Here is a 13,943-nt window from a genome sequence, read left to right as displayed (position 1 = left end):
CATGGGGACTGCAGTTCCCAGCATGCACCGCTACACCCAGACCCCAATGCCCCGGCTGAGCACAGAGCGGTGCATGCTGGGACTCGTAGTCTGCACAGGCCACACTGTCACCCTCGGCACGCAGGAGGCTGCAGGCCCGGCACCCTGGGCCGCACCGTGCCCGGGAGGAACCAGTGCCAAGGCCAGAGCTGGTGCCGGGGGCTTGGGATGCTTCTCTGAGCCCCCCAGAGAGCCCCCAGCCCCGGGACGTGCTGGGCTCTGCCCCAGCTGCACCCCCAGCCCTGGGGGAGACGCCCTTAGCAAACACCGACCCCCGGGACTCCCCCCCGGAGCCCTGCATGGGGCGCATGCACAGAGCTGTGGGGGCCTGCGCTCAGCCCCCCGCCCCGTCTGCCCCCCCTCCGCAGGGTTCCTGGAGCAGGGCATCCTGGTGAGGGACCGGGCCCAGATCTCCCGGCGCTACCTGCGCTCCGCACACCTGCCGTGGGACGTGGCCTCGGTGCTGCCCACCGACCTGCTGTACCTGCGGCTGGGGCCGCACGTGCCGGCCGTGCGGGCCAACCGATTCCTGCGCACGCCGCGCCTCTTCGAGGCCTTCGACCGGCGGGAGACGCGCACGGCCTACCCCCACGCCTTCCGCATCGCCAAGCTCATGCTCTACGTCTTCGTCGCCATCCACTGGAACGCCTGCGTCTACTACGCGCTCTCGGGCGCCGTCGGCTACGGGGCGGACGCCTGGGTGTACCCCAACCACAGCCGGCCCGGCTTCGCCCGCCCGCTGCGCCAGTACCTCTACAGCTTCTACTTCTCCACGCTGGTGCTCACCACCGTGGGCGACACGCCCCCGCCGCAGCGCCAGGAGGAGTTCCTCTTCATGGTGGCCGGCTTCCTGCTGGCCGTCATGGGCTTCGCCACCATCATGGGCAGCATGAGCTCCGTCATCTCCAGCATGAGCACGGCCGAGGCCGCCTTCTACCCCGACGCCGAGCGGCTGAAGGGCTACCTGCGGCTGCAGCGCGTGGGCCGGCGCCTGGAGACCCGCGTGGCCCGCTGGCACCAGCACCTGCAGCTCAACAAGAAGGTGACCAACGAGCAGCAGGTCCTGCAGCACCTGCCCGAGCGGCTGCGGGCCGAGGTGGCGGTGAGCGTGCACCTGGCCACGCTGCGCAAGGTGCAGCTCTTCCAGACCTGCGAGCGGGGCCTGCTGGAGGAGCTGGTGCTCAAGCTGCGGCCCCAGGTCTACAGCCCGGGCGAGTACGTGTGCCGGAAGGGCGACATCGGGCGGGAGATGTACTTCATCCGCGAGGGGCAGCTGGCCGTGGTGGGCGACGACGGGCGCACGCGCTTCGCCGTGCTGGGCGAGGGGCTCTACTTCGGCGAAATCAGCATCATCAACATCAAGGGTAACGCCCGGCTGCCGGCTCCCGCCCCGACTGCAGCCCCCTGCCCCCGCCCACTGCTCCCGCCCGCCCCGCAGGCCCTGCTCCCCCCCACCCTGTCCCCCCTCCTCCCTTCATGCCCCGCAGCCGCCTGCTCCCAGCCCCTGCTCCTGCCCCAACCTGCAACCCCCTGTTCCCCCCAGCTCTGCCTCCAGCCCCCTGCTCCCACCCATTATCCCTTCCTGGAGCATAGGGTGGGCTTCCCCCCAGCTCTGCCAGTGCCCTGACCCACAGCCCCCCCATTATCCCAGCTCTGCCAGTGTCCCTCACTCCTGACCGTGCCGGGCCCAGCTGGGATGTTGGGGGCTCGCCTGGCTGCACCCCTGGGGTGAGTGGGGGGTCTTGGTCCCAGCAGGTCCTGTCTCCCCAGGGAACAAGTCGGGGAACCGGCGCACGGCCAACATCCGGAGCATCGGCTATTCGGACCTGTTCTGCCTCTCCAAGGAGGACCTGCGGGAGGTGCTGGGCGAGTTCCCCAGCGCCAAGGCCGCGCTGGAGGCCAAGGGCCGGGAGATCCTGCTGGGCATGGACAAGCTGGACGTGAACGCCGAGGCGGAGGAGACCGCGCGCCAGCAGGAGGCCGAGCGGCGCACGGGGGCCCTGGAGGACGCGCTGGACGCCCTGCAGACCAAGTTCGCCCGTCTGCTGGCCGAGCTGGAGTCCAGCGCCTTCAAGCTAGCCCTGCGCATTGAGCACCTGGAGTGGGAGACGCGGGGCTGGGCTGGCGCCAGCGGGGAGGGCCAGGGGGCTGCGCCCGGGCAGTGAGGGACAAGGGCCGGCTCCTGGCCCCTGCCAGCCCCCCCCCCCCCCCCCCGGAGAGGCCGGCGGGCCCCAGTGCAGAGCAGGGCCGGGCTGCTGAGGTGGGGGAGCCTGGTGTCACCGACTCCCAGGTCCTGCCCACTCGTGGCCCCGTGCAGTCCATGGGGGGGGGAGAACCCCCTTCAGTGCGACAGCCCTTCTCGGGGGTCCACTCTCTCCCGGGGTCAGGCCCCTCCACCTCCTGGAGCCGCACCTCTCTGAGCCTTAGCACGTCTGTCTCTGCCGTGGGCCCCCTCAGGGAGTCCCCTCGCTCTGGACTCCTGGGGCCTCCACCCCCCCAAAGGGGATAATGCCCCCCCCAATCGACTCTCAGCCAGTGTCACACAGGAGGGTTTATTGAGCGTTGAACCCAGCAGAGGAAACTCTCCAGACCTCAGGCCTGGCCTCCCTCAGCCCAGCACATCCCAGTCTCCCAGCATCCAGGTGGGCTCTGCCTGCTCCCCCTCTCCAGCCCTGAGCCCCCCTGCTCCCAGCTGGGCATCTGAGATCACCGGCCCAAGGCCTCGCCTCTGTCCATTGTCTTCTCTCCAGGTAAACAGGTCGCCTGGGCCCCCTCTCCCCTCTTCTGTCCTCTGGTCCCTCTGGCTGGAACCGGCAGGTTACCGGGGTCCTCTCTCGGTAGCCCATTGTCCTCCCACTGGCCAGAACCGGCTGCGACTCCTGAGCTGGGCCTCCCGATCACCAGTCGCTGGGGTCTCCATTCTCCAGGCCATTGGCTGGAGTCTAAGTTAAATTAATGGAGATATACCTATCTCATAGAGCTGGAAGGGACTCCAAAAGGTCATCAAGTCCAGCCCCCACTAGCAAGACCAAGTACTGATTTTGCCCCAGATCCCTAAGTGGTCCCCTCAAGGATTGAACTCACAACCCTGGGTTTAACAGGCCAATGCCCAAACCACTGAGCTATCCCTCCCTGGTCCTCTGCAACACCGAACTCCCTCTCCCCTCCCCTCGTTAAACCAGCAACACCCAGGGACACTGAGTCCCACCCCCTCGGTGTGGAGACCATTGACAAAAACCCCCTGCTTTGTCACACCAGGGAAGGGTTAATGGGTCACAATCAGCAGCCTCTAGGGCCGTGGTTCTCATCCAGGGGTGCCTGGGGGCCGAGAGCAGGTCTCGGGGGGCTGCCAAGCCCAGGGTGGACACCCCAAGTCCCGCCATGCAGGACTGCAGCCCCAGTCCCCACCCCGGGGCTGAAGCCGCAGCCTAAGTAATGTAGCTTGACGGGGCCCTTGTGGCGTGGGGCCCTAGTCAGCCCAGCTTGCGACCCCGCAACGCCACCGAAACCCAGTTGCTGTGGCACGGGGGGGCTCAGAAAGAAAGAGATCGAGACTCCTGCTCCAGGGAACAGCCCCCTCTCGCCCCCGGGACACCCCTCCCCGGGCTGAGCCCAGCCCCACAGCTTCCTTGCAGCCCCACCCCCCCGGGGGAAAAGGTCGGTTCTGGGATCCGGTTCTGACCGGGCTGCCAGCTTTCTAATGGCACAAAACCAAACACCCTTGCGCCCCCCTTCCCTGAGGCCCCGCCCCTGCTTACTCCATTCCCCTCCCTCCGTCGCTCACTTTCACCGGGCTGGGCCGGGGGGTTGGGGTACGGGAGGGGGTGAGGGCTCTGGCTGGCTGGGCAGGGGTCCCGTCCCCATGCCCGGACCCTCACACCAGGGGGGATCCCGTCCCCGCGCCCGGACGCTCACACGGGGGGGGGACGGGGGACCGCGCATGCGCAGCGTGTACCTGTTTGGTCCCTGGCAGTAAATCCAGGGGACGGATATCACTGTGTGAGGCTCCTTCTGTGGGAAAAGGCCCCGCAGCCCATGGGGGAGGGGCAATAGCCCAGGGCCCATGGGGGAGGGGTGTTGGCTCGGGGCCCACGGGGGAGGGGTGCAGTTGGGTCCCATAGGCCCTGCGTGCCCATGACGGGGAGCCCCGATTGGAGTACACGCTCCCCACCCCCATAAGGCAGCCAGTGGGAAGGGGGCTCCAGCCGGGCGGGTTCTGAGCTTTGGCAGCTCGGATCCAGAGAACGTCCCTGGAGACCCCGCCTGTGTCATTAAACGGGTCCGGCTCAGCTGTCTCATAACCAGCTGTGACGGTGCTGCCCGTGGGAGCCAGCTGAGGTCACTCAATCAGGGTGAACTGCAAACAAAACGGGGCAGACAAACCCCAAAAGCTGGTGGTTATTCCAATAGTTAGATTTACCAACCAGCCCAAAACAGCTTCTGTAGTACCTCACTGGTTACTCAGACATCCAAACCACGCAGTTCCCTTAACGTGCCCAGCCTCAGCCCTCTGTCCAGACACACCTGTCAGATGTGATGATGATTACTGAAAATCTTATCTCATCATATAAAAGAAAAGGTTCTTCCAATCCCAAAGGATCAGCCGCACACCCAGGTCCAATTATAACTTAGATCTTACCCAAAATACACGCTATAGCCAATTCTTATTAACTAAACTAAAATTTATTAAAAAAGAAGAGAGAGAGTGTTGGTTAAAAGATCAATATACAGACAGACTTGAATTCAATTCTTGAGGTTCAGATGCATAGCAGAGGTGAGCTTGTAGTTGCCAAAAGTCCTTTTAGAAATAAATAATATATGGAGATATCCCATCTCCTAGAACTGGAAGGGACCTTGAAAGGTCATTGAGTTCAGCCCCCTGCCTTCACTAGCAGGACCAAGTACTGATTTTGCCCCAGATCCCTAAGTGGCCCCCTTGAGAATTGAACTCACAACCCTGGATTAACAGGCTAATGCCCAAACCACTGAGCTATCCCTCCCCCATTTTAGATTGGACTATAACCTCTGGATTTTTAGATGCACAATGTCCATATTCAGGGTGGCTCCAGTCAGTGACTGGGGATCTCAATCCTTATGGCTTAAGGTTTCCCCCTCTTAAAACCCAAAGCAGATCTAAGATGAAGTAGGATCACGTCCCAGGGTTCTTATACATTTCCAGCAGCCTTTTTCCCTGAGAAAACAATAGGCTTAACTCTCCTTCTCCCAAACATCCTGGCAATTAGCGCAGGCCAGGGTAATTTATCAATTAACAGTTCAGATACAGGTTACCACAAGCTTCAAAGAGACATAGGCAATAATACTATTTCACTCAAGTATCATCATAAATGTTAATATTCCTTCTTTGATCTTTGAATTAAAGCTATAGCAATAGACAAGACTTGTTTGCTTACATCACAAGACCTGAGCAAACATCTCCCCTTCTACCTCTAACAATGCCGGCTGCATTTCAAAGCTCTGTTCATTTACAGATCTTCCTAACCAGTCTCTAAAGTTCGGCCATGGGTCAGGTCAGTCGGTGAGTTAATTAACTCTTTCTGGCCCTGTCACCTTTCAATGAGATATATTATATCACACTCATAACGTCACACCAGTGTGTTACTCTCAGGAGCTGCAAGACAGTTGCCTGCTCCTAGCCCCGGACGGACGAGTTTTCACCCAGTCAGATCCTGCGCCCGCCAGAGCCCCTGACAGCACCCGCCAAGCCCAGCCCCATGGGCATTGGGACATTGGGGCCGGGCAGTTACCTACTCGCTCGGTGCAGGAAGGCTGGGCTGAGTGGGGGGCTGCCCCAGGCCGATCCCAGATGGTGACCTGGTGGGTTCCGGGGCCCAGACGCCAGCAGAAGGCACCACGCCCGTGAGGCCTCGCTCTGTTACCGCCCATAGAGAAGCAGGGAGTTCGCCCCCACGCCGCTGCCAGACAGACGCTGCCGACAACGTTTTCTTTACCCAGCCGAGACTGCTTCTCCGTCTGGGCACAGTGGGCGCCGTTGGGCAAAGCCTCTCCCAGCCGGACCTTACATGGCCCTGGTGTGACGGCGTGAGAATGGGACCGTCATGGACTCCCAGGTCCTGCCCACTCTTGGCCCCGTGCAGTCTGTGGGGGGAACCCCCTTCAGTGAGACAGGCCTTCTCGGGGGTCCACTCTCTCCTGGGGGTCCAGCCCCTCCACCTCCTGGAGCCGCACCTCTCTGAGCCTTAGCACGTCTGTCTCTGCCGTGGGCCCCCTCAGGGAGTCCACTTGCTCTGGGCCCCCAGGGCCTTCACCCCCCCCGAAGGGGTTGATGCCCCCCACCCCGCCCTGTTCTCTAGCCCAGAGCGACTCTCAGCCAGCGTCACACAGGAGGGTTTATTGAGCATTGAACCCAGCATAGGAAACTCTCTGGCCTCAGGCCTGGCCTCCCTCGGCCCAGAACATCCCAGTCTCCCTGCATCCAGGTGGGCTCTGCCTGCTCCCCCTCTCCAGCCCAGAGCCCCCTTGCTTCCTAGCTGAGATCACCGGCCCCATCTGTCCATTGTCTTCTCTCCAGGTAAACAGGTCGCCTGGGCCTCCTCTCCCCTCTTCTGTCCTCTGGTCCCTCTGGCTGGAACCGGCAGGTTACCGGGGTCCTCTCTCGGTAGCCCATTGTCCTCCCACTGGCCAGAACCAGCTGCGAGTCCTGAGCTGGGCCTCCCGGTCACCAGTCGCTGGGGTCTCCATTCTCCAGGCCATTGGCTGGGGTCTAAGTTAAATTAATGGAGATATACCTCTCTCACAGAGCTGGAAGGGACTCCAAAAGGTCATCAAGTCCAGCCCCCTGCCTTCACTAGCAGGACCAACTACTGATTTTGCCCCAGATCCCTAAGTAGCCCCCTCAAGGATTGAACTCACAACCCTGGGTTTAGCAGGCCAAGGCCCAAACCACTGAGCTATCCCTCTCCGGTCCTCTGTCACAACAAACTCCCTCTCCCCTCCCCTCGTTAAACCAGCAACACCCAGGGAAACTGAGTCCCACCCCCCCACATGCAAACCATTGGAAAAACAAGAAACTCCCCCACTTCGTCACCTCTCTCCCCCCTTCAAGGCTGAACAGAGCAGGGTCACTTAGCCAGTGACCTGGGGAAGTTCAGGGTCCCCGCCCCGTGATAAAGCATCGACTATAACATTGGCACTCCCCCTCACATGGACCACCTCCATGTCATACCCCTGGAGGAGCAGGGCTCATCTCAGCAGCTTGGCCTTAGCCCCTTTCATTTGGTGCAGCCACATCAGGGGTGAATGGTCGGTGTACACGGTGAAGCGCCGCCCAAATAGATATGGCTGCAGTTTGTTAAGGGCCCACACCATGGCCAGGCATTGCTTCTCTATGGCCGCATAGTACTGCTCCCGGGGCAGCAGCTTCTTGCTCAGGTACACAATGGGGTGTCTCTCCCCCTTAGTATCAGTTTGCATCAGTACCGCCCCCAGCCCTGTGTCCGAGGCGTCGGTGAACACCAGGAAGGGTTTTTAAAATCCGGGTTTACCAGCACCGGGCCCTGGATAAGTGCCCCCTTCAGCGCACAGAGAGCCCTCTGGCACTGCTCGGTCCAGACCACCTTGTCCGGCTTTCCCTTTCTACACAGCTCTGTGAGGGGTGCTGCCAGGGAGCTAAAGTGGGGCACAAACCTCCGGTAGTACCCTGCCATCCCAATGAAAGCCTGCTTCACAGAGTATGGGGGAGTCAGGGCCCTGCACCCCCCTCTTCCTGCGATTCACCGTGACTCTCAGCCAGCCGGGAAACCAGAAGGTTTATTGGACAATAGGAACGCAGTCTACAACAAATAGATACGGCTGCAGGACAGGACCCCTCAGTCAAGTCCTTCTGGGGGCAGGGAACTTAGACCCCAGCCTTGGGGTTCCCTGCATTTCACCACCCAGCCCCAAACTGAAACTAAAAACTCCTCCAGCAGCTCTCTCCCCCCTCCCCCTGCTCCTCCTCTCCTTTCTCCAGTCTCCCAGCCAGAAGGTGTCACTTCTCCCAACCCCCCTCCTGGCTCAGGTTACAGCTCAGGTAGCTTCCTTCAAGGGAAGTCCCCCATCCCCAGTGTAACCCCCCTGCAACATTCCCAGGTCAAATCCACCCCGCTCCCTGCTCCGTCACATCTCTCCCCCCTTCGAGACTGAACTGAGCGGGGTCACTCTGCCCAGTGACCTGGGGAAGTTCAGGGCCCCCTCTCCGGGACAACGCATCCGCTATCAGGTTGGCACTTCCCTTCACATGGACCACGTCCATGTCATAATCCTGCAGGAGCAGGCTCCACCTCAGGAGCTTGGCATTGGCTCCTTTCATCTGGTGCAGCCAGGTCAGGGGAGAGTGGTCGGTGTGCACGGTGAAGTGTCGCCCAAAGAGATATGGCTCTAGTTTCTTGAGGGCCCACACCATGGCCAGGCATTCCTTCTCGATGGCCGCGTAGTTCTGCTCCCGAGGTAGCAACTTCTTGCTCAGGTACACGATGGGGTGTCTCTCCCCCTTTTCATCCTCCTGCATTAACACCGCCCCCAGTCCCACGTCTGAGGCATCAGTGAACACCATAAAGGGCTTGTCAAAGTCTGGGTTTGCTAGAACTGGGCCACTGACCAGAGCCTCCTTCAGCGCCTGGAGAGCCTCCTGGCACTCCTCGGTCCAGACCACCTTGTCTGGCTTCCCCTTCTTGCACAGCTCAGTGATGGGGGCGGCTATGGAGCTAAAGTGGGGCACGAACCTTCGATAGTATCCCGCCATCCCAATAAAGGCTTGGACCTGCTTTTTGGTTTGCGGGGTGGGCCAGTCTCTGATCCCCTCCACTTTGGCTGGTTCCGGCTTTAGGCAGCCGCTCCCCACCCGGTGACCTAGGTAGGATACTTCAGCCATCCCCACCTTGCACTTCTCCGCTTTTACGGTCAGCCCAGCCTCCTGGAGTCGGTCCAGCACTTGTCTAACCTGGGACACATGGTCCTCCCAGGTCTGGCTAAAGACACAGATGTCATCAATATACGCCACGGCAAAACTCTCCATCCCCCTCAGTACCTGGTCCACCAGGCGCTGGAAGGTGGCCAGCGCTCCCTTGAGGCCGAAAGGCAGGGCCAGGAACCCATAGAGCCCCAGAGGGATGGTACAGTTTCCCAGTATCACCACCAGTGCCACTCGTTATGGGGACAAATGGTTATGAAAACCAATGCCCCAATAAAAGAAAAAAGGTTCTCCTGATCCCAAAGGACCAAGCCCCAGACCCAGGTCAATATACAAATCAGATCTTACCCACAAATCACACTGTTGCCAATCCTTTAGAATGTAAAATCTAAAGGTTTATTCATAAAAGGAAAAAGAGAGAGATGAGAGCTAGAATTGGTTAAATGGAATCAATTACATACAGTAATGGGAAAATTCTTGGTTCAGGCTTTCAGCAGTGATGGAATAAACTGCAGGTTCAAATCAAGTCTCTGGAACATCCCCAGCTGGGATGGGTCATTCAGTCCTTTGTTCAGAGCTTCAGTTTGTAGCAAACTCCCTCCAGAGGTAAGAAGCAGGATTGAAGACAAGATGGAGATGAGGCATTAGCCTTTTATAGTCTTTTCCAGGTGTAAGAACACCTCTTTGTCCTTACTGTGGAAAATTACAGCAAAATGGAGTCTGGAGTCACATGGGCCAGTTCCTGCATACTTTGCTGAGTTACAAAGCGTATCTGCCTTCTCTCAATGGGTCAATTGTATAGCTGATGGTCCTTAATGGGCCATCAAGCAGGCTAGGCAGAGCTGACACCAACTTGTCTGGGATGTCCCCCAGAAGCATAGCATACATTTGAAATACAGACAGTTTAGAGCCAATATTCATAACTTCAACTACAAAACTGATACACACATATAGACAGCATAATTATAACCACCAAACCATAACCTTGTCTTAGACACCTCATTTGACCCCCTTTATACAAGATTTGGTGCCACTACAAGACTTTGGTTGCAACCATGTTCTATATGGTCCCAGATTATATCAATAACATGACACCCCACTGGGCTGAAAATGGTCAGCAGCGCATCTGCCACAGTCTCTGCTTCGATGGATGATAAGGGCACTGCCTCGGGGTAGATTTCGCCACCCGCTACCACCAGGATGTATTTCTTCCCTGACCGGCTCGTCTTGCTGAGAGGTCCCACTATGTTCATAGCCACCTTCTGGAAAGGCTTCTCTATGATGGGTAAGGGTCTCAAAGCCGCTTTCCCCTTGTCCCGGGCCTTCCCCACCCTCTGACGGGGTCACAGGATCGACAGTACTGTCGGACATTGGTAAAGACCCCAGGCCAGTAAAAGTTCTGTAGCAGCCTCTGCCTGGTGCACCAGATTCCCTGGTGCCCTGCGAGAGGGATGTCATGGGCCAGGTACAGTAGCTGGCAGCGATACTTCTGGGGTACCACCAGCTGCCTCCTGATCCCCCAGGACTCCACTTCCCCTGGGGGAGCCCACTCTCGGTATAGGAATCCCTTCTCCCACAGGAACCTCTCCTTGCAACCTCTCATCATGGTCTGTACCACACTGAGGTCGGCCAGGTCCCTTATCTTCTGCAAGGAGGGATCTTTTTGCAACTCGGCCTGGAACTCAGCAGCTGGGACAGGGACGGGGACTGGCTCCCTCTCGCCGGCTGGGTCTGAAGCCGCAGCCTCCCTGAGCCATGTCCCTGGGCGTTCCCTCCCCTCCAGGGTAGGGCCCTGCGCCTTGGGCAAGGACCTGCGCCCCCCCCCCGAGGTCAGGGTGCAGTGCCCCTCGCTGGCTCTGGGTCACAACCAGGGCACCCTGGGGGTTGATTGGTGGGCAAATGGTGGTGCACCCCCACATCCTTGGGGCCCTCCTTGGCCCCTGTGACGGTGCTGCCCATGGGAGCCAGCTTACACAAATCAGGTATGTCCCACCTCTTTAAAGCGTTCGCCTTTATTTTATTCCATAGATGAAGTAGTAAAAGACACAAGGTTCACAGCAAATCAACGGTGGACAGGCTTTGTTCACTCAATTTGGCTTGTTTAGTGTCTACTGCATTTTCCCAGTTTTTTGTGCCCCCTGGTAGACCCTCGGATGCAGATTCTTCTGCCTCTTTGGGGAAGGCTTTCAATTCAGGCATGTGATTGGGTCTTTGGCCAGGAAGGGATGGGCTGCAGCCTCGGCCCCTCCCTCTGGAGCTTCTCTGGGCTGGACCCCACTCCCTTGTGAAGTTTCACCCATGCAGAGATTTTTTCCCCTTCCTGCCTTGAAGAGAGAGTTTTATCTCTTACAAGCGTAGCAGGAACATCTTTCAATGGAGTGCTCTGGACTCCTTTGGACACCCCACTTTCTGTTCTCAACAGGTCAGCTGGATGGACACCCCCCCCCACCCCTCCAGGAGATCTGACCCCCAGGTTTCTCTTAAAACCTGATCCACGGGAGAGAGGTCTGGCATTTTAAATGCATACTTTTCACCCTCCTCCTGGGAAAGTTTCTTCCTACAAGAGGTGGGTGGACTCTCTGGCCCCCCGTCACCTTCCGTCTGGGCTTCCCTCTCTGGGCCAGACCCTCCTGTGTCCCCTCAAAAAGGGAAGGTGACCCTGCTCCAGCTGTGGGCTCACAGCTACCAGCTATGACAGACCCATCACTGGCCAGCAAAATTCCCCCCTTTTTACTCAGGTTGGGTTTGCTTCCAGCTACAGAGTCCTTGGGGCCTGTTCCCACCGCAGCGGTCACCAGGTCCCCAACTTCCACCTTTGGGACACACGCCTCTGTGCACCCCAGGGCAGGCCCGGCCCCCGGCTGACCTGCAATGTCCTGGCAGTCAGCAGCTGTGGTGGCCTCCTTGCTACAAGGTGGTACATCCCCCTCCCCCGGGGAGATGATTAAGGGACAGGAGCTGGCTTCATCCAGCTCCTCCTTCTGGAACTTCCCTTGAGCCCCGGGGCTATAGGAACTGGCTACAACCAGCCCTGCCCCCGAAGCTGCATCCTTTACTGCTTCCGAGGAATCTAAGAGACACCCTCCTATTCCCCCAGCAGTCCACGTGACTTCACACCCCCTCCCCCCGGGACTTTTAGCACAAGATTCCTTCTCGCTGCTAACCAACCCTGGGACAGATTCTGCCACATTAAAGAAATCATTCCCCAGTAGAAATGGTGCAAAATTGTGTGCCACTGTAGCAACCGTTAGCTCAGCCTGCAGACCCTCAGTCCGCATGTGTACTTTAGCTAAAGGTGCAAGGACTTTGTAACCCCTGACCATCTCTAATGCTGCCATTTTCCCTGGCAACAAATCCTTCTCCTGGATCAGGTCCCTCCTGACCACAGAAATCTCAGCACCTGTATCTCTTAATCCAACGAGTAATTTACCATTAGCTTAACAACATGCATATGCTCACTGCTTGGTTGTGTGGAAGTGTTGTGGAAAAATTAACCACACGTAGTGTTTGGATCAGAACAGCCTGAGGCTCCTTTATTACAAGCATGCAGGGAGACACAGCCAGCCTAACTGGTCTGTCTAACAAAGGAGCACAGAAGCTTATATATCTTAAAACCACATTTAGTTAAGCACACTTCCTCATTAGTATTTTTCCCTTACAGAAAAAGGAGCTTTTCCTGTTATTCACAGGCTGTTCTTTTGCGGTTACATTTCTTAAGATTGGCTGTTGCAATTGTGTCAAAGTTGGTAATTTTCCTTACCCCTTCCTTCTGCCCTTTGACCACGAACGCACCACCTGACCAGACTTTAGCACATACACAGTTTTCTTGACCAAAGTTTTAGGCATACTCAATTTTCCTCTACAGGAAGCAAGCTTTACAAATCCTGTGCGGAAAGCAGCAGCAGCTGAGCTCTGAGAAGCAGCAGCTTCATGTGTTACTTGTTGCCTGTTTCCACTCAGCAAGGGACACTTATTCCTCAGGTGCGTAGTGGACTTACAACGATAGCACCTCTTGGGCCCCTCAATTTGTACAGGAAATTTGGGACGAGTACCAGGGGAATGAGGAGGTGAACACCCAGCCTCCTTTTTCCCCAGGGATAAAACTGACTCTGCTTTCCCCCAACCCTGTACCCCTCTGCCAGTGGTTTATGTTTAGTTGCAGCTTGTGCTTGCTCATAAGAATCTGCAAACCCAGCTAATTCACCCACTGCATTTACCTTTTTGTCCCACAAATACTGTTTTACATTATCACTGCACATATTTAGGAAGTGTTCCTGAGTAACCAAATCACACATTTCTTCCAAGCTTGTAATGCCTTTCCCCTGCACCCATTTATCTACCAAATCTCTCATTTCATTTACATGAGCCACGTTACTCAATCCAGATCCCCTCTTAAGATTCCTGAATTTAACCCTGTAGGTTTCAGGTGTAATCTGAAACTGTTTCAAAACCAGTTCCTTAAATTTACTATAGTTTGAAACATCATCAATAGGCATCTTATTGAATATGTCCAGAGCTCTGCCAGTCAATTTTGCTATCAATGTGGTCATCTTTTGGTTTTTAGGGATGGCATGGAGGGTGCACAGTCTCTCAAAAGTGATGAAATATTCAGCAATATCGCTGGATTCATCATACTGTGGACATAGTCGCTCCCATTTGTGGATTTTGGGGGGAAGTGGAGCCAGCAGGTGGAGGGTTTTGTCCCCTTGTGATGGTGCTGCCCATGGGAGCCAGCTGAGGTCACTCAATTAGGGTGTCAAGTATCAGAGGGATAGCCGTGTTAGTCTGGATCTGTAAAAAGCAACAGAGAGTCCTGTGGCACCTTTAAGACTAACAAATGTATTGGAGCATAAGCATTCACCCACGAAAGCTTATGCTCCAATACATCTGTTAGTCTTAAAGGTGCCACAGGACTCTGTTTCAATTAGGGTGAACTGCAAACAAAATGGGGCAGACAAACCCCAAACACCAGTGG

General features: G+C 57.2%; 1 protein-coding gene across 1 annotated transcript; it reads left to right on the top strand.

The window, feature by feature from the left end:
* Positions 1-407: 407 nt before the first annotated feature.
* On the top strand, positions 408-2,204 carry CNGA4 (cyclic nucleotide gated channel subunit alpha 4; the record flags this gene model as incomplete). The annotated part of the gene is made up of 2 exons (XM_024221233.2): positions 408-1,403; positions 1,810-2,204. Coding segments are annotated over 2 exons (1,391 nt in total), but the record flags the coding sequence as incomplete, so codon positions are not given.
* Between the last annotated feature and the right edge of the window lie 11,739 nt (positions 2,205-13,943).

Source organism: Terrapene carolina, unplaced genomic scaffold (assembly GCF_002925995.2).
Source record: "Terrapene carolina triunguis isolate 2854851 unplaced genomic scaffold, T_m_triunguis-2.0 Scaffold33430, whole genome shotgun sequence".
In the NCBI taxonomy this organism is placed as follows: domain Eukaryota; kingdom Metazoa; phylum Chordata; order Testudines; family Emydidae; genus Terrapene; species Terrapene triunguis.
This window is presented reverse-complemented; position numbering and strand designations above follow the sequence as displayed.